We start from the raw sequence: 22,401 nt of genomic DNA, 5'->3' as shown, positions 1-22,401 counted from the left end.
GAGATGTACGGTATCTGAGTGATGGATCCTGAACGACTTGTGTTGTCTTTGTAGCTGTTGTGCTCCTCATCAATGCAATGGAGAGTCCAGAGAACGGCAGTATGTTTTTAAACCTCTAACTATCGTCCAAAAAGCAGTGCAACATCCACGCTGCAAGACAAAAACACTTGTTCTGACATTTACTGTAATATCAACTCTCCGCCCACCTCCATCTGTCCATCACCGAACCAGATCCAATCATCCAAACGAGTGTCAGACATCGAGACCCAACACGACCAGCAAGTTATTACAGAGCACATTTCATACACAAGGCAAAGTGCTTCACACGACAGGAAACATGCTTTGAAATCACAAAGAAATGACAGAAATCACAAAACAGATTAAGACCTAAAAGAGAAAAGTGCAAAGAAAAATCAAACACAGCTAAAGAAAACTGTTTTTATCTTAGATTTGAACATTGTCAGAGTAGAACCTGTCTCACATCTGACTCTGGCACCAGCAGGAGGCCGGTCCATGTTTAGTCCTGACTCTGGCACCAGCAGGAGGCCGGTCCATGTTTAGTCCTGACTCTGGCACCAGCAGGAGGCCGGTCCATGTTTAGTCCTGACTCTGGCACCAGCAGGAGGCCGGTCCATGTTTAGTCCTGACTCTGGCACCAGCAGGAGGCCGGTCCATGTTTAGTCCTGACTCTGGCACCAGCAGGAGGCCGGTCCATGTTTAGTCCTGACTCTGGCACCAGCAGGAGGCCGGTCCATGTTTAGTCCTGACTCTGGCACCAGCAGGAGGCCGGTCCATGTTTAGTCCTGACTCTGGCACCAGCAGGAGGCCGGTCCATGTTTAGTCCTGACTCTGGCACCAGCAGGAGGCCGGTCCATGTTTAGTCCTGACTCTGGCACCAGCAGGAGGCCGGTCCATGTTTAGTCCTGACTCTGGCACCAGCAGGAGGCCGGTCCATGTTTAGTCCTGACTCTGGCACCAGCAGGAGGCCGGTCCATGTTTAGTTCAGACTCTGGCACCAGCAGGAGGCCGGCCCATGTTTAGTCCTGACTCTGGCACCAGCAGGAGGCCGGTCCATGTTTAGTCCTGACTCTGGCACCAGCAGGAGGCCGGTCCATGTTTAGTCCTGACTCTGGCACCAGCAGGAGGCCGGTCCATGTTTAGTCCTGACTCTGGCACCAGCAGGAGGCCGGTCCATGTTTAGTCCTGACTCTGGCACCAGCAGGAGGCCGGTCCATGTTTAGTCCTGACTCTGGCACCAGCAGGAGGCCGGTCCATGTTTAGTCCTGACTCTGGCACCAGCAGGAGGCCGGTCCATGTTTAGTCCTGACTCTGGCACCAGCAGGAGGCCGGTCCATGTTTAGTCCTGACTCTGGCACCAGCAGGAGGCCGGTCCATGTTTAGTCCTGACTCTGGCACCAGCAGGAGGCCGGTCCATGTTTAGTCCTGACTGGCACCAGCAGGAGGCCGGTCCATGTTTAGTTCAGACTCTGGCACCAGCAGGAGGCCGGCCCATGTTTAGTCCTGACTCTGGCACCAGCAGGAGGCCGGTCCATGTTTAGTCCTGACTCTGGCACCAGCAGGAGGCCGGTCCATGTTTAGTCCTGACTCTGGCACCAGCAGGAGGCCGGTCCATGTTTAGTCCTGACTCTGGCACCAGCAGGAGGCCGGTCCATGTTTAGTCCTGACTCTGGCACCAGCAGGAGGCCGGTCCATGTTTAGTCCTGACTCTGGCACCAGCAGGAGGCCGGTCCATGTTTAGTCCTGACTCTGGCACCAGCAGGAGGCCGGTCCATGTTTAGTTCAGACTCTGGCACCAGCAGGAGGCCGGCCCATGTTTAGTTCAGACTCTGGCACCAGCAGGAGGCCGGTCCATGTTTAGTTCTGACTCTGGCACCAGCAGGAGGCCGGTCCGTGTTTAGTCCTGACTCTGGCACCAGCAGGAGGCCGGTCCGTGTTTAGTCCTGACTCTGGCACCAGCAGGAGGCCGGTCCGTGTTTAGTCCTGACTCTGGCACCAGCAGGAGGCCGGTCCGTGTTTAGTCCTGACTCTGGCACCAGCAGGAGGCCGGTCCGTGTTTAGTCCTGACTCTGGCACCAGCAGGAGGCCGGTCCGTGTTTAGTCCTGACTCTGGCACCAGCAGGAGGCCGGTCCGTGTTTAGTCCTTACTCTGGCACCAGCAGGAGGCCGGTCCGTGTTTAGTCCTGACTCTGGCACCAGTAGGAGGCCGGTCCATGTTTAGTCCTGACTCTGGCACCAGCAGGAGGCCGGTCCATGTTTAGTTCAGACTCTGGCACCAGCAGGAGGCCGGTCCATGTTTAGTCCTGACTCTGGCACCAGCAGGAGGCCGGTCCATGTTTAGTCCTGACTCTGGCACCAGCAGGAGGCCGGTCCATGTTTAGTCCTGACTCTGGCACCAGCAGGAGGCCGGTCCATGTTTAGTCCTGACTCTGGCACCAGCAGGAGGCCGGTCCATGTTTAGTCCTGACTCTGGCACCAGCAGGAGGCCGGTCCATGTTTAGTCCTGACTCTGGCACCAGCAGGAGGCCGGTCCATGTTTAGTCCCGACTCTGGCACCAGCAGGAGGCCGGTCCATGTTTAGTCCCGACTCTGGCACCAGCAGGAGGCCGGTCCATGTTTAGTCCTGACTCTGGCACCAGCAGGAGGCCGGTCCATGTTTAGTCCTGACTCTGGCACCAGCAGGAGGCCGGTCCATGTTTAGTCCTGACTCTGGCACCAGCAGGAGGCCGGTCCATGTTTAGTCCTGACTCTGGCACCAGCAGGAGGCCGGTCCATGTTTAGTCCTGACTCTGGCACCAGCAGGAGGCCGGTCCGTGTTTAGTCCTGACTCTGGCACCAGCAGGAGGCCGGTCCGTGTTTAGTCCTGACTCTGGCACCAGCAGGAGGCCGGTCCGTGTTTAGTCCTGACTCTGGCACCAGCAGGAGGCCGGTCCGTGTTTAGTCCTGACTCTGGCACCAGCAGGAGGCCGGTCCGTGTTTAGTCCTGACTCTGGCACCAGCAGGAGGCCGGTCCGTGTTTAGTCCTGACTCTGGCACCAGCAGGAGGCCGGTCCGTGTTTAGTCCTGACTCTGGCACCAGCAGGAGGCCGGTCCGTGTTTAGTCCTTACTCTGGCACCAGCAGGAGGCCGGTCCGTGTTTAGTCCTGACTCTGGCACCAGTAGGAGGCCGGTCCATGTTTAGTCCTGACTCTGGCACCAGCAGGAGGCCGGTCCATGTTTAGTTCAGACTCTGGCACCAGCAGGAGGCCGGTCCATGTTTAGTCCTGACTCTGGCACCAGCAGGAGGCCGGTCCATGTTTAGTCCTGACTCTGGCACCAGCAGGAGGCCGGTCCATGTTTAGTCCTGACTCTGGCACCAGCAGGAGGCCGGTCCATGTTTAGTCCTGACTCTGGCACCAGCAGGAGGCCGGTCCATGTTTAGTCCTGACTCTGGCACCAGCAGGAGGCCGGTCCATGTTTAGTCCTGACTCTGGCACCAGCAGGAGGCCGGTCCATGTTTAGTCCTGACTCTGGCACCAGCAGGAGGCCGGTCCATGTTTAGTCCTGACTCTGGCACCAGCAGGAGGCCGGTCCATGTTTAGTCCTGACTCTGGCACCAGCAGGAGGCCGGTCCATGTTTAGTCCTGACTCTGGCACCAGCAGGAGGCCGGTCCATGTTTAGTCCTGACTCTGGCACCAGCAGGAGGCCGGTCCATGTTTAGTCCTGACTCTGGCACCAGCAGGAGGCCGGTCCATGTTTAGTCCTTACTCTGGCACCAGCAGGAGGCCGGTCCATGTTTAGTCCTGACTCTGGCACCAGCAGGAGGCCGGTCCATGTTTAGTCCTGACTCTGGCACCAGCAGGAGGCCGGTCCATGTTTAGTCCTGACTCTGGCACCAGCAGGAGGCCGGTCCATGTTTAGTCCTGACTCTGGCACCAGCAGGAGGCCGGTCCATGTTTAGTCCTGACTCTGGCACCAGCAGGAGGCCGGTCCATGTTTAGTCCTGACTCTGGCACCAGCAGGAGGCCGGTCCATGTTTAGTCCTGACTCTGGCACCAGCAGGAGGCCGGTCCATGTTTAGTCCTGACTCTGGCACCAGCAGGAGGCCGGTCCATGTTTAGTCCTGACTCTGGCACCAGCAGGAGGCCGGTCCATGTTTAGTCCTGACTCTGGCACCAGCAGGAGGCCGGTCCATGTTTAGTCCTGACTCTGGCACCAGCAGGAGGCCGGTCCATGTTTAGTCCTGACTCTGGCACCAGCAGGAGGCCAGTCCATGTTTAGTCCTGACTCTGGCACCAGCAGGAGGCCGGTCCATGTTTAGTTCAGACTCTGGCACCAGCAGGAGGCCGGTCCATGTTTAGTCCTGACTCTGGCACCAGCAGGAGGCCGGTCCATGTTTAGTCCTGACTCTGGCACCAGCAGGAGGCCGGTCCATGTTTAGTCCTGACTCTGGCACCAGCAGGAGGCCGGTCCATGTTTAGTCCTGACTCTGGCACCAGCAGGAGGCCGGTCCATGTTTAGTCCTGACTCTGGCACCAGCAGGAGGCCGGTCCATGTTTAGTCCTGACTCTGGCACCAGCAGGAGGCCGGTCCATGTTTAGTCCTGACTCTGGCACCAGCAGGAGGCCGGTCCATGTTTAGTCCTGACTCTGGCACCAGCAGGAGGCCGGTCCATGTTTAGTCCTGACTCTGGCACCAGCAGGAGGCCGGTCCATGTTTAGTCCTGACTCTGGCACCAGCAGGAGGCCGGTCCATGTTTAGTCCTGACTCTGGCACCAGCAGGAGGCCGGTCCATGTTTAGTCCTGACTCTGGCACCAGCAGGAGGCCGGTCCATGTTTAGTCCTGACTCTGGCACCAGCAGGAGGCCGGTCCATGTTTAGTCCTGACTCTGGCACCAGCAGGAGGCCGGTCCATGTTTAGTCCTGACTCTGGCACCAGCAGGAGGCCGGTCCATGTTTAGTCCTGACTCTGGCACCAGCAGGAGGCCGGTCCATGTTTAGTCCTGACTCTGGCACCAGCAGGAGGCCGGTCCATGTTTAGTTCAGACTCTGGCACCAGCAGGAGGCCGGCCCATGTTTAGTCCTGACTCTGGCACCAGCAGGAGGCCGGTCCATGTTTAGTCCTGACTCTGGCACCAGCAGGAGGCCGGTCCATGTTTAGTCCTGACTCTGGCACCAGCAGGAGGCCGGTCCATGTTTAGTCCTGACTCTGGCACCAGCAGGAGGCCGGTCCATGTTTAGTCCTGACTCTGGCACCAGCAGGAGGCCGGTCCATGTTTAGTCCTGACTCTGGCACCAGCAGGAGGCCGGTCCATGTTTAGTCCTGACTCTGGCACCAGCAGGAGGCCGGTCCATGTTTAGTCCTGACTCTGGCACCAGCAGGAGGCCGGTCCATGTTTAGTCCTGACTCTGGCACCAGCAGGAGGCCGGTCCATGTTTAGTCCTGACTCTGGCACCAGCAGGAGGCCGGTCCATGTTTAGTCCTGACTCTGGCACCAGCAGGAGGCCGGTCCATGTTTAGTCCTGACTCTGGCACCAGCAGGAGGCCGGTCCATGTTTAGTCCTGACTCTGGCACCAGCAGGAGGCCGGTCCATGTTTAGTCCTGACTCTGGCACCAGCAGGAGGCCGGTCCATGTTTAGTTCAGACTCTGGCACCAGCAGGAGGCCGGCCCATGTTTAGTCCTGACTCTGGCACCAGCAGGAGGCCGGTCCATGTTTAGTCCTGACTCTGGCACCAGCAGGAGGCCGGTCCATGTTTAGTCCTGACTCTGGCACCAGCAGGAGGCCGGTCCATGTTTAGTCCTGACTCTGGCACCAGCAGGAGGCCGGTCCATGTTTAGTCCTGACTCTGGCACCAGCAGGAGGCCGGTCCATGTTTAGTCCTGACTCTGGCACCAGCAGGAGGCCGGTCCATGTTTAGTCCTGACTCTGGCACCAGCAGGAGGCCGGTCCATGTTTAGTCCTGACTCTGGCACCAGCAGGAGGCCGGTCCATGTTTAGTCCTGACTCTGGGCACCAGCAGGAGGCCGGTCCCTGAGGTCCTCAGAGTCCGAGATGGTTCATGTGGCACAAACATGTCTGAGATGTACTTTGGTGCTAGGCCATGGAGAGACTTGTACACAAGCAGAGCTGCTTTAAAGTCTCTTCTCTGAGCCACAGGGGGCAGTGCAGAGACCTGAGAACAGGACTAATGTGATGGTACTTCCTGGTTCTAATCAGGACTAATGTGATGGTACTTCCTGGTTCTAGTCAGGACCCGAGCAGCAGCGTTCTGGATGAACTGCAGCTGTTTTAAGTCCCAGAATGGAACTAAAGTAGTTCAAAGCCCGACTTTGGACACTTTTTAAGAGTCGTCTGGCAAAACCATAACATCTCTCATCGACGTGACAGACATTCTGAGCGTGACAATTGTCCAACCAGAACCAGAACATCTTTGATAGTGAAACCATCAAACCTCAAGAGCTCCTGCTACAGCCAATTAAAGAAAGGAGCAGATAGAATGACACAGACGCACGAGGCGCAGGATAAACACGGACACTCGCCTCTCGTAGAAACAAACACGGACACTCGCCTCTCGTAGAAACAAACACGGACACTCGCCTCTCGTAGAAACAAACACGGACACTCGCCTCTCGTAGAAACGGACACTCGCCTCTCGTAGAAGCAAACACGGACACTCGCCTCTCGTAGAAACAAACACGGACACTCGCCTCTCCTAGAAACGGACACTTGCCTCTCGTAGAAGCAAACACGGACATTGCCTCTCGTAGAAGCAAACACGGACACTCGCCTCTCGTTGAAACAAACACGGACACTCGCCTCTCGTAGAAACAAACACGGACACTCGCCTCTCGTAGAAACAAACACGGACACTCGCCTCTCGTAGAAACGGACACTCGCCTCTCGTAGAAGCAAACACGGACACTCGCCTCTCGTAGAAACAAACACGGACACTCGCCTCTCGTAGAAACGGACACTCGCCTCTCGTAGAAGCAAACACGGACACTCGCCTCTCGTAGAAACAAACACGGACACTCGCCTCTCGTTGAAACAAACACGGACACTCGCCTCTCGTAGAAACAAACACGGACACTCTCCTCTCGTAGAAACAAACACGGACACTCGCCTCTCGTAGAAACGGACACTCGCCTCTCGTAGAAGCAAACACGGACACTCTCCTCTCGTAGAAACAAACACGGACACTCGCCTCTCGTAGAAACGGACACTCGCCTCTCGTAGAAACAAACACGGACACTCGCCTCTCGTAGAAACAAACACGGACACTCGCCTCTCGTAGAACTTTAAAGTGAAACTGCAACTGTGTGTTAGCTTTGTTAGCCCAGCTCTTTTTCCCATATGGCTTTTGTAGGTTTTAGAATAGTGAGACCAGACGTCCCTATTGACCTGGGACAGTCCCCGTTCTGAGCCCTGTGCCCCATGTCCCAGCAGATGTGTCCAAACCATTGATTTGTCCCAGTTTTACACAAGACATGTCCCAGTTGTCCCAATTTTGACCACTTTGAGCCCCACCAACAGTGAAGAAGAGAATATATTGTTTCTTTTGCCAAACTAGAGAAAATCTGCCTTTAGAATGATCAAAACCCAAAATATGCTCATTTCCACAGATAAAGGATAAAGATGATACTGAAGTGTGAATGATCCGAGTGCATCAAAATGTACTTATTTACCTGTTGTTCTCTTTGATAATTACTTCCCATTCCAACCCGGCTATGTCCCAGTTTTTAAATTTGAGGGGATTCTGGGACATTATCCAGTTATGAAATTCCCGTGTTTAATCTGAGGCGGTCGTGAGTTTGGCGTCACCAAAATGAATTGAATTGAACTTTTAGCTTGTAGTTTAATCTCTTTTCTCTGAGAATCATAAGATCACATGATTCTCCTGATGTCTGTGGCTTTTGTTCTACCTTAATCCAAAGTGTAAGACTCTCAAACACTGTCGTGTGTTTTAGGCTTTTTAAACATCTTATTTTCTGGAAATTTTATGTTTTTTTAACTTATTACAAATGGCTCTCAAAGGTTCAGGGTGAAAGGCTTGTAAACTGTACAATAACAAGCACAAATGAAACAAAGAATTGACTGTTGTGATTCTCGAAAGTCCATTCATTTCCAAATATTTGTTCATATTTGTTCATATTTGTCTGTTTTGTCTGTTTGTTTTTCGTTGCTAAGGAAGTAGGTCGAGCTCTGTGGGTTTGAACGCTCTCTGCACAAGACAAAGTGCATTTACATGAATTGGATTATTTTAGAGCGATGGAAAAGGTGGACAGAGTTCACTTGAATCAAATGTGTGGTTTAGCTGTTGTTCCTTGTCCGCTTTAGAACAAATGGTTGAACTTTTAGACTTTTAATCTCATGTTAAACAGTATTAGGAGTATATTACGTCTAACTCATTAAGATAACGCGTTATCTTAATTAAAGTCCTGCTTCTGTCTTCAAATCTCCAGTGGTTTGAGCCTTTGCCCCAACGACTGATGGTTTCGCTTTCCTTTTTTTATTCAAGAAAAACACAATTCAAATGTATTGACAAAGACATACAATAAATTAAATACATTCAATACATTCAAATAAATTCAATAAATTCAAATACATTAAATACATAAAAAAATACATACATTTTTTTAAATACATTTAAAAAATGAATGAATGAAATAAATAAAATAAATGAAATGAATTATTGTACTCGTGTAAGAGTTACTTCAAATAATATAACTCAAGTTAAGTACAAATTAGTGCTCAAAGAAATTACTCGAGTAAGAGTACTTTTAAGAGTAACTGCCTTTATAATTACACATTTATGTACAAGGACAAAACATTAAATAAAACATTGTCAACATAAAGCTTTTGTGCCTTGTAAATGTACTCACAGTGGGAAGAGGAACCAAAACATTTACTGAAGTACTTAAGTAGGAGAAAAAGTATAGTGTCAAAAAGTTACTCCAAGAAGTACAAATCAGGAACGAAATGTCCCCACTTGTGGACAATAAAGGATTATCTTATCTTATCTTAAATCAGGAACTCCTAAGAAGTAATGGTAAAAGTACATAATATCAGGTTATATTTTCACACTAGAGGCAGCAGGGGGCGCCATGTGTAACGTTGCCTAGAGCGCCAAAGATCTTTTGGCGCTCTAGGCAACGTTACACATGCTGCTGCTGCTGCTGCAGCTGCTGCTGCTGCTGCTGCTGCTGCTGCTGCTGCTGCTGCTGCTGCTGCTGCTGCTGCTGCTGCAGCTGCTGCTGCTGCTGCTGCTGCAGCTGCTGCTGCTGCTGCTGCTGCTGCTGCTGCTGCTGCAGCTGCTGCTGCTGCTGCTGCTGCTGCTGCTGCTGCTGCTGCTGCTGCTGCTGCTGCTGCAGCTGCTGCTGCTGCTGCTGCTGCAGCTCCTTTGGGTGCTGCCCGGGTGCTGCCTCTGCACTCACACTGAGTTACGAGGCCGTTTGTGCTGAAGCTAAAAGTGCTTTCAGGCCTCACTGCGCTGGGATCACACACACATCATTTCTGACCCTGGAACAGTCCTTTTAGTGCTTTGTCAAAGACCGACCAGAACAATCCCAGCGTCATCGTGCTGCACGTGATGAAGGGCAAAGACTGAAGGGCACAATCTCCAATAGTGCTCATTCAGGACATTCAGATCACATTTTCAGGTGGCGTCTCATATAGGCCTTTTATGAGTCCTTTTTTTATATGTTTTATTTTATTATAGAAATGCATATGACAGCCAGGTTTTCCGTTTTTTATTTTATTTGCACTGTTGGGTTCTAAACAGGAATCATTCTGTCACAAAATGACATCCAAAATCTAGGGACCATTTACACGCAAGGAACTATTAAGCAAAATAAGGGTGACGTCATTTATATTTAGTAAAATTATACCTACTGCCCTGGGCCTTGTTGTCAAACCTGGGGAAAAAGCTGAGATTTCTAGCAAATTCTTCAATGTGTTTTAGTGAAATTAGTCATTTTATAGGAGGAGGATTGTTTTACAGTTTTTACAGACTTTTTATTCATTCATTCATTTTCTCCCGCTTGTTCCCTTTAGAGGGGTCGCAGGGGACTGGAGCCTATCCCGGTGACTTTGGGCCTTAGGCGGCTTGTCACAGGGTGAAAACAAAGACATAGACGAACATTCATTCTCATTCATTCGGGCCAATTTACAGTTGCCAATTGACCAAACACATGCATGTCTTTGGACTGTGGAGGACGCAGCAGAACCCGGAGAGAACCCACGGTAACACGGAGAGGACCACGGGGGAGGACCACGGGGGAGGACCACGGGGGAGGACCACGGGGGAGGACCACGGGGGAGGACCACGGGGGAGGACCACGGGGGAGGACGTGCAGACTCCACCCAGAGAGATTAAGTGATGTTGGTCTGGCCTGGGAATTGAACCCATGATCTCCTAATTGGGAGGCTCTAATACAGGGGTGGGCAAACTACGGCCCGCGGGCCACATGTGGCCCATTTGTCTTTATAATCCGGCCTGCCAAACATGCCAAGTAATATTAAAAAAATAAATTTAAAAAATGTCCCCCCTTTTTTGCCCTCAGGCATCTGTCTGCACTTGTATCCTTAATGAATATGACGTGTAATGATTTAAATAATATATTTAATAGCCTATATTTGACAGAAAAATTATATTTGATTTGATATTTAATTTTTTTGATTTTCTTTTTTCACACCAATGATCGCGGGCCGGCCTCCGCTACTTGCCTGGATTCGAATATGGCCCTCGGAGGAAAATAATTGCCCACCCCTGATCTAATGGCTCTGCCACAGTGCAATTTAATTCCTACATCCTACATTCTGTTCAAACGCAAAAGGGTCTGGAATCCAACTCAGTCGCTCCAATTTCCAAAGGGAGTGATTGACAGGCGGATTAACCAATCAGACAAACGCATCGTCCGTTTGTGTCTCAACAAACATGGTGGATTGACAAGCGACGCACTAAACTCGTGAATAACGTGAATAAAGTTATATATTTTGTTCTGAATGTTCTTCCACATTTTGAGGGACACGTGACACACGTTAGCCGCCGCGGTTGGACCGGTTCGTGCTTGGAGAGTTTTTTTGACGCCCCTGAATGGTCCGATTCCAGACCCTTCTGCATTTGAACAGAATGTAGGAGGGACTGGCTGGTCAGGCATCTTGTAGGATGGGGCCATTTCATTTATGGGTTTGTAAGTCAGGAGTAGGATTTTAAATGTGATTCTAAACTCAACATGGAGCGGTCAGCAGCTAATAACAAATCATTTGTGACTTTAACTAGTGCAGTTTCAGTGCTGTGGTGAGCTCTGACCCTGACTGGAATACTTCAAATAAATGATTGTCCTGTAAGTTGTCTGAATGCTTGACTCACAGTCACTGGCTGAAGAGGACAGTGTGTGCCATTGTTCTTGATGAGAAGGTTGTTGTTTCTCTGTCTTTGCTGCAGAGCAGGATCTGCTGCCAAACTGTTCCAGCCTGATTGTTGTATATTCATAGTTTCCACTTTAAAAAATGAAGCTGATTACTAAGTTATTTAAGCATGTCATGTTCATAAGACACTTGCCTAGTATGAATGTGGTGGTCAGACTGTGCTCAGAGTGTAGAGTGAGTGCAGAATGACCACAGTGCGGTGCTGTGAGAGGCTTTGTCGACTGGAGTCTGTAAAATGTGGCCTTATTGTTATTTAATCATCATTTTGATGGGCTGAAATATGATCTGCTAAACTAATACAAGAATCACATGCATTACATAACTGTCTTACACGTCTAAACCACTAAGACACTGGGACTGTCTCTGCAGAGGACTTATAGTCCCATATGTTCTGCCTTTGGTTGCAATTAGCACAACACATTCAGGTTCATATTCAGGCATGATGGTGTCAGCAGGCCTACAGTATGTTGTACTGCATATGTACTGCATATGTACTGTGCAGTATGTTGTACTGCATATGTACTGTACAGTATGTTGTACTGCATATGTACTGTACAGTATGTTGTACTGCATATGTACTGTGCAGTATGTTGTGCTGCATATGTACTGTGCAGTATGTTGTACTGCATATGTACTGCATATGTACTGTGCAGTATGTTGTACTGCATATGTACTGTACAGTATGTTGTACTGCATATGTACTGTACAGTATGTTGTACTGCATATGTACTGTACAGTATGTTGTACTGCATATGTACTGTACAGTATGTTGTACTGCATATGTACTGTACAGTATGTTGTACTGCATATGTACTGTACAGTATGTTGTACTGCATATGTACTGTACAGTATGTTGTGCTGCATATGTACTGTACAGTATGTTGTACTGCATATGTACTGTACAGTATGTTGTACTGCATATGTACTGTACAGTATGTTGTACTGCATATGTACTGTGCAGTATGTTGTGCTGCATATGTACTGTACAGTATGTTGTACTGCATATGTACTGTACAGTATGTTGTACTGCATATGTACTGTACAGTATGTTGTGCTGCATATGTACTGTACAGTATGTTGTACTGCATATGTACTGTACAGTATGTTGTACTGCATATGTACTGTACAGTATGTTGTACTGCATATGTACTGTGCAGTATGTTGTGCTGCATATGTACTGTACAGTATGTTATGCTGCATATGTACTGCACTCTCTCGTCACAGTTCACACTCAGAATGATGTGTGCGTAATAGGAATCGATTAAGGCTCTGAATAATAAATGTACTATGTTTACGACCATGAAAAACATTATAACTGTTGTATATTCAAGAGGTGAAGATTCAAAAGTGTAAACCATGTTCTCCATGTTGGCCTTTGTTTTTCCTGTACTTTTTATTACTTTGCTGTTTTGTTCCTTCTTTTAAACCTCACTTTTCATTTATTGACCCGTTTGTAATAAACAACTGTCCATTATCAGACCATCGCTCATATTTGTCCTGCTCGTCTCTTGCAGTTCTGTGCAGAGCTGAACCAGGCCAGTCTGTCCAGCGTGCGCAGATGGACGAGTCCTCGTGGGCTGTGGAGGAGTGCGGTGTCGGACACGCCCACAGGACACTCCGCTCAGGTACTACAGTACGACATCATCAATGCTTTCTGTAGTACAGGCAGTACTACAGGCTGTGTATCACTTCTGCTTTTTCTGTTTTCACATTTAAAACCAGTAAATATACAGATATAAACCAAAATTAGCACCTTGTTTTGTCCATAGTCAAATTTGTCTTTTTTCAAATTAAGTCTGAATGTAAATTTTTCCATTTTGCAAATGTCCAGTATAATGACGGTCCAGTCCTTTATTATCATTGTGCCATACATTTTGTTTGCGAGGACCTTTTACCTGCTGCCAGGAGGATGCTCCAGATGTAACTGTGTATTGTGTCCATGGCAGGAGCCTTAAGTACAAGTACACAGTTCTAAAGTTCTGAAAGTGAGAGGTGCCAACCACAGAGCAGACCTGTGCTTCTGGACCCAGAGCAGTGGAAATGTATTCTACCATTAAAAGAACTGTTCCTGTTATGCAAACAAGTCTGTGAGATGAGAGCACAGGTCAAGGGCGTGGCTATAGAACTATAATATGTACTATTCAAACTATACAGGTTTAAACGCCAATAACAATGCACATAATGATGAATATTTGTCTTTTAAAATGTATTGGCAATGTCATTCCGTCCACCTTTGAACCCCTTTACAATAAAGTGTGGAGTAAAGGGCCTTTTCCTGAACTAAGAGACATAACAGTCAGGTACAGGCCTCATTGAGTCTGGATCAGACTGAGCTTCATCTGGATCAAGTACGTTCCCCGTCCTGTCTCACACTCGTCTATGTGTTGTCTTCAGGGGAAGAGTTTCTGTGGCTTCATGTGGGACAGCTCCTCTGGCATCGACCTGAATGAAGCCACCGTCCTGGAGTCTGCGGTCACCAACGGCAACACGAGCCACGCCCAGCCAGGACTCTACAAGGCTCTGTTCACGGTGAGTGGAGCTGTTATTCACCCACAATGTCTTTTTGAGCCTTTCAGGGAATTCTTTCATATTCCATGCTTTGATATTAAATCCAGGCCTGGGTCAGATTGACAAAAAAAAATAAAAATAATGATCGTTAACAACTATTCAATATTTTATCTTGGAAATATAGCTCTAGCACAAACGTACACAAATAGACACACACAATTCACACACCGCAGTGAAATTCAGTCTAAACTTGACTAAACAGTATCATTTTCATCAGGAATGTGCTCAAATGTCTCCTGAAATGTCTTTGTTACAAAAAACATGAACGGACCATAACATTTACTGAAAAGGTGCAGAAATATCAGTTTATACTTAATACTTAATTGCACTGGATGTTTCTGTGTCTTTATGAGGTCATTTTTAACAGTTTTATTATACTCCGTGTTCTAGTTAAAGGCGCAATGGAAGATTTTTCGGCGATTTGAGAACTCAGGTGGAAGTGCACATGCCACTCCCCCCTGCACATGCTACTCCCCCGTGCACATGCCACTCCCCCCTGCACATGCTACTCCCCCGTGCACATGCCACTCCCCCGTGCACATGCCACTCCCCCGTGCACATGCCACTCCCCCCTGCACATGCCACTCCCCCGTGCACATGCCACTCCCCCGTGCACATGCCACTCCCCCCTGCACATGCTACTCCCCCCTGCACATGCCACTCCCCCGTGCACATGCCACTCCCCCGTGCACATGCCACTCCCCCCTGCACATGCCACTCCCCCGTGCACATGCCACTCCCCCGTGCACATGCCACTCCCCCGTGCACATGCCACTCCCCCGTGCACATGCCACTCCCCCGTGCACATGCCACTCCCCCCTGCACATGCCACTCCCCCGTGCACATGCCACTCCCCCGTGCACATGCCACTCCCCCGTGCACATGCCACTCCCCCGTGCACATGCCACTCCCCCGTGCACATGCCACTCCCCCGTGTGGACTGATACAACACACACGTGCGTTTGTTTATTAGCGCGATGGATCACATCGCATCTCTCGTCTCCCGTAGATTTCAGTCTCTTCTGAGTCAGCTCGAACTGTCTTTCTCCGTCTTCATTTTGTCCCGTACACTGAGGGAACTATATTATGATAGATCAATGCGCTTAGACACGCGGAACCGTGCTGCTCTCGGGGGACGAGCCTGACGCGGCTGCAGGTGAGCGGTAGGTGAGTTTTATGATTGATACGTGGCAGGACTAATGGGCAGTCCACGCCACGAGGAAATAAGACTCAGATTTGGGCCAAAAAAATCGTCCATTCAACCTTTAAATTGTATTATTTCCAAAGTTGGTGTAATACCTAATTTGTCCACTAGTGATCCGTGGTGTTTCAAAGTTGATCATTTCCTGGCAGTGTTCTCAAGATCTGTGGAAACTTTTTCTATGATTTCTCCAAAACAGCAAATATATATCTCACCTGGAAAACCACGTCTACGTCTGAAATAAATTGGGATTAAATGAAGTCCAAACCGGGATAAGTGTGAAAACCGTGTGGATAAACTGCACCATGCACAGCTTATGAAAGGTTAGTTATAGTTCCACAATAAATAATGTCTGCTTCTGGGTTTAGGTCGGGTCCTGTGAGCTCAGGCTGGTGAACGTGCACATGCCGCACGCTAAAGGAGAGAACGGCACCAACGGGAAGAACGGATACTGTGATGAAAACAAGCACCACCGGCTGTCCCCGGGCATCCTGGACACTCTCAAAGGTCAGCGCTCGTCCCAATCACCAGGCTGTTCAAAAACGGTCAATTGTCTGATCAAAATGGTCCTATTATTGTAAATAAATACAAGTTTCTCCTGAACAAAATGAAATAATGCACCAAAAGGTAATTAAAGGTGCCCATACACTAGCTAGCCAACTTCACCCAGTAAATATTGTTTATCCTCACCATATAAAAAGCATAATACTCTTAATATTTCTGTGTGTTTTGATAAGATTTTTGAGGATTTCTAAGGAATAGCAGAAGAAAATGAAATCCAAGTCGCTTCTTCATCTCTGAGCAGGTTCTGGAGAGTCACTGCCTTATATCCGTCTGAGGGGAGGAGCTAACTGCACTCAAACTAACACTAGTTTATAGTCACGCCTCTGTGTTAGTTAAGTCTGTTGAACGACTCTTAAGGTGTGAAATGTGACCCGAGTCATATCGTTCGGGCCCTAATGACTCGTCTAACATGCTCTGATTAGCCCAACGGTTTTCTTTGGTTTAGGCCTGAGGATGGACTTATAAATGGGTGACAGATTGGGCCCAAAACGTCCAGAGTCATTCCTTGCATTCATAGAACCACAGTTACCACAGTTACGTTAAAGCTGAGTTTATAAGTGGCAGAATAAACACATTCTGGCTTCATGTGTTCTACCTGTGCATCTCCTCCTCGTCCCACATGATCTGGCTCCCTGGCTCCTCCCTTCAGAGGAGGAACGAGGAGGAGGAGAGGAGGGCACACACTCCTGTCCTCCACTGCTCGCCTCGCTCCGGGTATCCGCCCCACACCAGTCCCATATTTAGCCACTTCATTGACTTTGGACTGAGCACCACTGGGGCAGGCGTCCTCTGCATCGAGCGTGTGCGACTCGCTCGATGCAGCGCTGCAGGGAAATGTGGGCCAATGATCTCCAGTTCTGTCCAGTCTTGTCTTTCCTGACAAATATCACCTCTTTTCTCCTCAGACGGACATGAGGCAGTAAAAAGAACCTGGTATTACACAATGTGGTATCGGTTAATATCAGATAATGGGTTGTAGTAGGTTTTGTTACCATTGGATGCTGAGGAAAATACTAACAATATTTAGACACAAAAACGACAGACTTTTTGTGTGGCTAATGTCTTTGTAATCTTATTTGTTTGGAGTAGAAAATACACGCAGTAGATCGAGTAGTATTGCAATTTTTATACTGCTCTTCTCTGTTCTCTCTGGCACAGCTGACAAGGCGCTGGTGGTGCTGGGGGACTTTGGGGGCCCCCCTCAGGCCTCGGAGCAGGACGTCCTGAGGAAGGAGAAGTTCAGTGCCCTGGTGCCCTCGTCCCAGTGCACCAACATCAGCACACGCTGTCCACAGGGGACACGCTGCCTGGACAACATCTGGCTCAGCAGGAGCCTCAAGAAGATCTACACGGGTCAGTGATCGGCTCCTAAAATGGATCAATATCGGCTGTTAAGATGGGTCAATATCGGCTGTTAAGATGGGTCGATGTCGGGTGTGAAGATGGGTCGATGTCGGGTGTGAAGATGGGTTGATATCGGCTCCTAAGATGGGTCGATATCGGCTTCTAAGATGGGTCGATATCGGCTCCTAAGATGGGTCGATATCGGCTCTTAAGATGGGTCGATATCGGCTCTTAAGATGGGTCGATATCGGCTGTTAAGATGGGTCGATATCGGCTCCTAAGATGGGTCGATATCGGCTCCTACGATGGGTCGATATCGGCTGTTAAGATGGGTCGATATCGGCTCTTAAGATGGGTCGATATCGGCTGTTAAGATGGGTCGATATCGGCTGTTAAGATGGGTCGATATCGGCTGTTAAGATGGGTCGATATCGGCTCTTAAGATGGGTCGATATCGGCTGTTAAGATGGGTCGATATCGGCTGTTAAGATGGGTCGATATCGGCTGTTAAGATGGGTCGATATCGGCTGTTAAGATGGGTCGATATCGGCTGTTAAGATGGGTCGATATCGGCTGTTAAGATGGGTCGATATCGGCTCTTAAGATGGGTCGATATCGGCTCTTAAGATGGGTCGATATCGGCTCTTAAGATGGGTCGATATCGGCTGTTAAGATGGGTCGATATCGGCTGTTAAGATGGGTCGATATCGGCTCTTAAGATGGGTCGATATCGGCTCTTAAGATGGGTCGATATCGGCTGTTAAGATGGGTCGATATCGGCTGTTAAGATGGGTCGATATCGGCTCTTAAGATGGGTCGATATCGGCTCCTAAGATGTCGATATCGTGGTGTCAGATTAGTGAATATTCATATTTATCAAGAATAAAAATAAGGAACACAGCCACCAGGAAGTCTACTGCCCCCTACAGGTCTCAGGGGTCATTTCATTTCAAATAGTGTTTTCGTCGTTCAGCCTGTTTTAGATCAATATCTTTACATTTACAGAGTGAACATGGCTAAAGTAAAGTAGGACACTCTACGGGGCCTGCGCACGAGCGGCTCTACGGGGCCTGCACACGAGCGGCTCTACGGGGCCTGTGCGCACGAGCGGCTCTACGGGGCCTGCACACGAGCGGCTCTACGGGGCCTGTGCGCACGAGCGGCTCTACGGGGCCTGCACACGAGCGGCTCTACGGGGCCTGCACACGAGCGGCTCTAAGGGGCCTGCACACGAGCGGCTCTACGGGGCCTGCACACGAGCGGCTCTACGGGGCCTGTGCGCACGAGCGGCTCTACGGGGCCTGCACACGAGCGGCTCTACGGGGCCTGTGCGCACGAGCGGCTCTACGGGGCCTGCACACGAGCGGCTCTACGGGGCCTGCACACGAGCGGCTCTAAGGGGCCTGCACACGAGCGGCTCTACGGGGCCTGCACACGAGCGGCTCTACGGGGCCTGTGCGCACGAGCGGCTCTACGGGGCCTGCACACGAGCGGCTCTACGGGGCCTGTGCGCACGAGCGGCTCTACGGGACGCTTGAACCTACCTGAGCTTTTAGCGATGACCTCAGAGGATTCTAAAGGTGTCTCTCTTCTGGCCCCTGCTCAGGTCACTGCGCGGTGGTGCGTGAAGGAATGACCAACCCCTGGATCCCCGACAACTGGTCGTGGGGGGGCGTGGCTTCGGACCACTGCCCCGTCCTCGCCGAGCTCTACCTGGACCTGTGCCCGAAAGAGCCGCCCCGCCCCGGAGTCACCGTGGACCGGGGGGAGGAGCTACCCAAGCACGAGCGATGACATCACCACACCGACCGAGACCGCTGATTGGACGTGACGGCTGCTTGTTTAGTGCGTGCGAATGTTTGACGTTCTAGAGCCATAACGAGAAGACGCTGTAAAATGTAATATAACATGACGGACTATGAAGAGAAATGTGCCAAACATTTTCTAAAGATGTGAATAAATAAATGTGCTTTAATCGTCGTCTCGTTTAATCCCATTCTGAGGAAGGGGAGGAGTTCAAAGCGGCCGCAGTGAACGCACCGGCTTTACGTATCGTTCTATAAAAAAAATAAGTATGATTAAAAACAAAGGGTAATGTCCAACCATTTTGGACCAAATTTACTAAAATATATTGTCACTTCTTCCTCCAATCAGAACACATGTTTATTATACTTCTTTAAAATGTGTTGTTCTTGCTACTGGGCCCCAGAGCTAAAAGTTATATATTAAAATTTGCTTTATTTCTGTTTTCTATGGAGCCAATTTAACATCACGTATCAATAATGAGACTATTACAAATATTTAGAACAAGGGTTTGCACATGTTTTACGCTGTTGTTACTGGCCCCGCCCCTTTTTCCCCCCATCTTCTGATTGTACTGAAAGAAAAGGTCTAAATCACAGTAGTTTTATTATATTTTATTATTTTTCTCGATTTCAACTTGCCCTATTGCACTATGACCTTTATAAACTGACCTGCGTGTCATTCACACAGAGTTTTGTGGTGCAGTGCTGCCCTCTTGTGGCGCTTGGGCTGCACTGACCGTTTAGTGGCACAAATGAGTCTATTTGTTATTATTACATGATGTCGATTCATTTAATATTTCGTTATTTCCACCCAATTGAAAGAAAAACGTATCGACCAAATGAAGGGAAAGAGTCAAATGCGCAGAATACAAAATACAAAACTAGTGGATCTGTCAGTGGAAAAACACCAGTCGCAACAGGAATGGGGTTGTCATGGACACCAGGGCTTGATGTGGGAGGAGTTTGGGGCATAACTGTGTCTCAGATGGTCTGTGTGTAATAACAGACTCATTTACACTGATGACCTGGTCTTTATTGATTATAGAGGATGTGTCACTGACGCTTCATAATAACATCATAATAAACACTCATAACTCTGTGACAAATGTTTTAATAATTTTAGTCATTCATTGAAATAAAATAAAAAATCACCGATATTGTTTAACTGTTTGTTCATTGTGAATTAAGTCTTTCTCTGTGTTTTTTTAATTAAAGCTTTTAAAAGTGTTGTTATTATAAAGTGCTACTTTTTTGTTCTCCATTGATGGAAATGAGTAAAACATCAATTCATTCTGTATTAATTATTTTATTATTTTATTTTAACACATCAAACAAAACACTGACCACAATAAAGGCAACAAAAGACATGAAGATGGGGGTCACGGGGTCATGTGGAGGAGCAGGTGAACAGGTCTTATGGGGTCACGGGGTCATGTGGAGGAGCAGGTGAAGAGGTCATTTGGGGTCACGGGGTCATGTGGAGGAGCAGGTGAACAGGTCTTATGGGGTCACGGGGTCATGTGGAGGAGCAGGTGAAGAGGTCATTTGGGGTCACGGGGTCATGTGGAGGAGCAGGTGAAGAGGTCTTATGGGGTCACGGGGTCATGTGGAGGAGCAGGTGAAGAGGTCATTTGGGGTCACGGGGTCATGTGGAGGAGCAGGTGAACAGGTCTTATGGGGTCACGGGGTCATGTGGAGGAGCAGGTGAAGAGGTCATTTGGGGTCAAGGGGTCATGTGGAGGAGCAGGTGAACAGGTCTTTTGGGGTCACGGGGTCATGTGGAGGAGCAGGTGAAGAGGTCTTTTGGGGTCAAGGGGTCATGTGGAGGAGCAGGTGAACAGGTCTTATGGGGTCACGGGGTCATGTGGAGGAGCAGGTGAACAGGACTTTTGGGGTCACAGGGTCACGTGGAGGAGCAGGTGATGGATCTTATGGGGTCACGGGGTCATGTGGAGGAGCAGGTGAACAGGACTTTTGGGGTCACGGGGTCATGTGGAGGAGCAGGTGAACAGGTCTTTTGGGGTCACGGGGTCATGTGGAGGAGCAGGTGAAGAGGACTTTTGGGGTCACGGGGTCATGTGGAGGAGCAGGTGAACAGGTCTTTTGGGGTCACGGGGTCATGTGGAGGAGCAGGTGAACAGGTCTTTTGGGGTCACGGGGTCATGTGGAGGAGCAGGTGAACAGGTCTTTTGGGGTCACGGGGTCATGTGGAGGAGCAGGTGAACAGGTCTTTTGGGGTCACGGGGTCATGTGGAGGAGCAGGTGAAGAGGTCATTTGGGGTCACGGGGTCATGTGGAGGAGCAGGTGAATGGGTCTTTTGGGGTCACGGGGTCATGTGGAGGAGCAGGTGAACAGGACTTTTGGGGTCACGGGGTCATGTGGAGGAGCAGGTGAACAGGTCTTTTGGGGTCACGGGGTCATGTGGAGGAGCAGGTGAACAGGACTTTTGGGGTCACGGGGTCATGTGGAGGAGCAGGTGAAGAGGTCATTTGGGGTCACGGGGTCATGTGGAGGAGCAGGTGAACAGGTCTTTTGGGTCACGGGGTCATGTGGAGGAGCAGGTGAACAGGTCTTTTGGGGTCACGGGGTCATGTGGAGGAGCAGGTGAAGAGGTCTTTTGGGGTCAAGGGGTCATGTGGAGGAGCAGGTGAACAGGTCTTTTGGGGTCACGGGGTCATGTGGAGGAGCAGGTGAACAGGTCTTTTGGGGTCACGGGGTCATGTGGAGGAGCAGGTGAACAGGTCTTTTGGGGTCACGGGGTCATGTGGAGGAGCAGGTGAACAGGTCTTTTGGGGTCACGGGGTCATGTGGAGGAGCAGGTGAAGAGGTCATTTGGGGTCACGGGGTCATGTGGAGGAGCAGGTGAACAGGTCTTTTGGGGTCACGGGGTCATGTGGAGGAGCAGGTGAACAGGTCTTTTGGGGTCACGGGGTCATGTGGAGGAGCAGGTGAACAGATCTTTTGGGGTCACGGGGTCATGTGGAGGAGCAGGTGAAGAGGTCATTTGGGGTCACGGGGTCATGTGGAGGAGCAGGTGAACAGGTCTTTTGGGGTCACGGGGTCATGTGGAGGAGCAGGTGAACAGGTCTTTTGGGGTCACGGGGTCATGTGGAGGAGCAGGTGAACAGGTCTTTTGGGGTCACGGGGTCATGTGGAGGAGCAGGTGAACAGGTCTTTTGGGGTCACGGGGTCATGTGGAGGAGCAGGTGAACAAGACTTTTGGGGTCACGGGGTCATGTGGAGGAGCAGGTGAACAGGTCTTTTGGGGTCACGGGGTCATGTGGAGGAGCAGGTGAACAGGTCTTTTGGGGTCACGGGGTCATGTGGAGGAGCAGGTGAACAGGTCTTTTGGGGTCACGGGGTCATGTGGAGGAGCAGGTGAATGGGTCTTTTGGGGTCACGGGGTCATGTGGAGGAGCAGGTGAACAGGACTTTTGGGGTCACGGGGTCATGTGGAGGAGCAGGTGAACAGGTCTTTTGGGGTCA

The 22,401-nt window shown here is 49.9% G+C and overlaps 1 protein-coding gene across 1 annotated transcript in view; it reads left to right on the top strand.

The window, feature by feature from the left end:
- eepd1 (endonuclease/exonuclease/phosphatase family domain containing 1) overlaps positions 1 to 19,085 on the top strand; it is a 54,542-nt gene extending 35,457 nt beyond the window's left edge. Inside the window, exons 4-8 of the mRNA XM_072447343.1 lie at positions 12,947 to 13,057; positions 13,827 to 13,961; positions 15,570 to 15,708; positions 16,924 to 17,118; positions 18,716 to 19,085. Of these exons, the coding sequence (XP_072303444.1) occupies positions 12,947 to 13,057; positions 13,827 to 13,961; positions 15,570 to 15,708; positions 16,924 to 17,118; positions 18,716 to 18,903 (768 nt within the window). The 3' untranslated portion in view covers positions 18,904 to 19,085. The remainder of the gene's footprint in view (positions 1 to 12,946; positions 13,058 to 13,826; positions 13,962 to 15,569; positions 15,709 to 16,923; positions 17,119 to 18,715) is intronic.
- The last annotated feature ends 3,316 nt before the right edge of the window (positions 19,086 to 22,401 follow it).

This window comes from Eucyclogobius newberryi, unplaced genomic scaffold (genome assembly GCF_026437365.1).
Source record: "Eucyclogobius newberryi isolate DKJ021-1_F unplaced genomic scaffold, fEucNew1.0.hap1 SCAF_16, whole genome shotgun sequence".
Lineage (NCBI taxonomy): Eukaryota > Metazoa > Chordata > Actinopteri > Gobiiformes > Gobiidae > Eucyclogobius > Eucyclogobius newberryi.
The sequence above is the reverse complement of the archived record's forward strand: the minus strand, read 5'-3'. Positions and strand labels throughout refer to the sequence as shown.